Consider the following 2258-nt stretch of genomic DNA (forward strand, 5'->3'; position numbering starts at 1 on the left):
CCGCCCCCGTTGGCGGCCGCTCTGCGTTTCTACGACTCAGAACCAGACGCAGCGGCAGCCGCCGTCCGGCGCGCTGCCAACAGGATCGGCCCGCGGGCACCGGTCGCTTCCTGTCCCATCCTGGGGACTAGAGGCGCGCAAGACTGATACCATTAAAGGATCCCAAGCAGTGCAGGGTGAGCGCCCCTCGGGTCCGGGGACGGTCAGCTGCAGGGCTGGGAGCACCCTCTGGGGTGCCCGATGGGGCCTTCCGCGGGGCGCAGGGGCGAAGTTGGGATCGCACGCAGTGAGCCCGAGCTACCCAGCGCGACATGCTGCCTCCTGGGCGCAATGGCACCGCACATCGGGCGCGGCTGGGGTTGCAGAGGCAACTGGCGCAGGTGGACGCCCCCGGGGGCTCGGCAACCCCGCTGGGACCCGCGCAGGTGGTTACCGCTGGCCTTCTGACTCTCCTAATCGTCTGGACCTTGCTCGGCAACGTCCTAGTGTGTGCTGCTATCGTCCGCAGCCGCCACCTGCGCGCCAAAATGACCAACATCTTCATCGTATCCCTGGCCGTCTCAGACCTCTTCGTGGCATTGCTGGTTATGCCTTGGAAGGCCGTGGCTGAGGTGGCCGGGTACTGGCCCTTTGGGTCATTCTGCGACATCTGGGTGGCCTTTGACATCATGTGCTCCACTGCTTCCATCCTGAATCTGTGTATCATCAGCGTGGACCGTTACTGGGCTATTTCCAGACCCTTTCGCTATGAGCGCAAGATGACCCAGCGTGTAGCCCTGGTCATGGTGGCCCTGGCCTGGACCTTGTCCATCCTCATCTCCTTCATCCCGGTCCAACTCAATTGGCACAGAGACAAGGCAGGCTCCCAGGGCCGAGAGGGCCTGCTGTCCAATGAGACACCCTGGGAGGAAGGTTGGGAGCTAGAAGGGAGAACAGAGAACTGTGACTCCAGCCTGAACCGAACCTACGCCATCTCCTCGTCGCTCATCAGCTTCTATATCCCGGTAGCCATCATGATAGTGACCTACACGCGCATCTACCGCATCGCACAGGTTCAGATCCGCCGGATCTCCTCCCTAGAGAGGGCAGCTGAGCATGCTCAGAGTTGCCGGAGCCGTGGGGCCTGCGAACCTGACCCCAGCCTGCGAGCATCCATCAAGAAGGAGACCAAGGTCTTCAAAACTCTGTCCATGATCATGGGGGTCTTCGTGTGCTGCTGGTTGCCTTTCTTCATCCTGAACTGTATGGTTCCCTTCTGCAGCAGTGGAGATGCCCAGGGCCCAAGGACTGGCTTCCCTTGTGTCAGCGAGACCACCTTCGACATATTCGTCTGGTTTGGCTGGGCCAACTCCTCTCTCAACCCCATCATCTATGCCTTTAATGCAGACTTCCGGAAGGTGTTCGCTCAGCTGCTGGGGTGCAGCCACCTCTGCTTCCGGACCCCCGTGCAGACGGTAAACATCAGTAATGAACTTATTTCCTACAACCAAGACACGGTCTTCCACAGGGAGATCGCTGCTGCCTATGTCCACATGATCCCAAATGCGGTGTCCTCCGGAGACAGGGAGGTGGGAGAGGAGGAGGAGGCGGAGGAGGAGGGGCCTTTCGATCACATGTCTCAAATCTCTCCAACGACCCCAGATGGTGACCTGGCTGCTGAGTCTGTCTGGGAGCTTGACTGTGAGGAGGAGGTTTCCTTAGGCAAAATCTCACCACTCACCCCCAATTGTTTCCATAAAACTGCTTAGAAACACCCTCATGGGCATGTACAGTTGTGGCCATATTTACAAGCATGCACAAAGGCGTGCGCACACGCACACAAATATACACACTCCTGGTGTGCATACACTTTCTGTAGTCCTGCTGCGTAGAAACCAAACGATTCTTAGCTGAGAAAATGAATGAGCCGAGGCTGTTGGAATAAACTCGGATATTCTGGGCACAGAAGAGAGTTCCGTTTAGAGATGAGAAAGTGGAACCTGGTCCTTTAAGAAGTACACCTCAGTTTACCCTTTCTAACAGAGGCTTGTTCTGTGAATTGCACCTGGGTTGCTTTTTAAATGACAGTTCTGAGTGGCAATTGTTGGTATGGGCTGTGACTTTCTAGACTTTGGGACCATATTCCCTGTTCTCAGGCTGCTGCTTTAGTGCAGGTTGAAGGGTCTTTCTTGTGACCGGGATCTCTTCCTGGTTTGTTATGGTTTCCATAAGCGCACAGTACATTCATTTGTGGCTGGGAAGAGGGGCAGTCACCTTTG

At 56.8% G+C, this 2258-nt stretch overlaps 1 protein-coding gene across 1 annotated transcript; it reads left to right on the forward strand.

Annotated features, from left to right (window-relative positions):
• Positions 1-232: 232 nt before the first annotated feature.
• On the forward strand, positions 233-1849 carry Drd5 (dopamine receptor D5). Its single transcript, XM_021163858.2, has one exon. The coding sequence runs from the start codon at positions 312-314 to the stop codon at positions 1746-1748; it is 1437 nt and encodes a 478-aa protein (XP_021019517.1). The 5' UTR covers positions 233-311; the 3' UTR covers positions 1749-1849.
• The last annotated feature ends 409 nt before the right edge of the window (positions 1850-2258 follow it).

Source organism: Mus caroli, unplaced genomic scaffold (assembly GCF_978045245.1).
Source record: "Mus caroli unplaced genomic scaffold, Mus_caroli_1 scaffold_4, whole genome shotgun sequence".
Lineage (NCBI taxonomy): Eukaryota > Metazoa > Chordata > Mammalia > Rodentia > Muridae > Mus > Mus caroli.

What these genes read in the sequence shown, in the direction of transcription:
- Drd5 (XM_021163858.2), top strand. Translation starts at nt 312, where the DNA reads ATGCTGCCTCCTGGGCGCAATGGCACCGCACATCGGGCGCGGCTGGGG.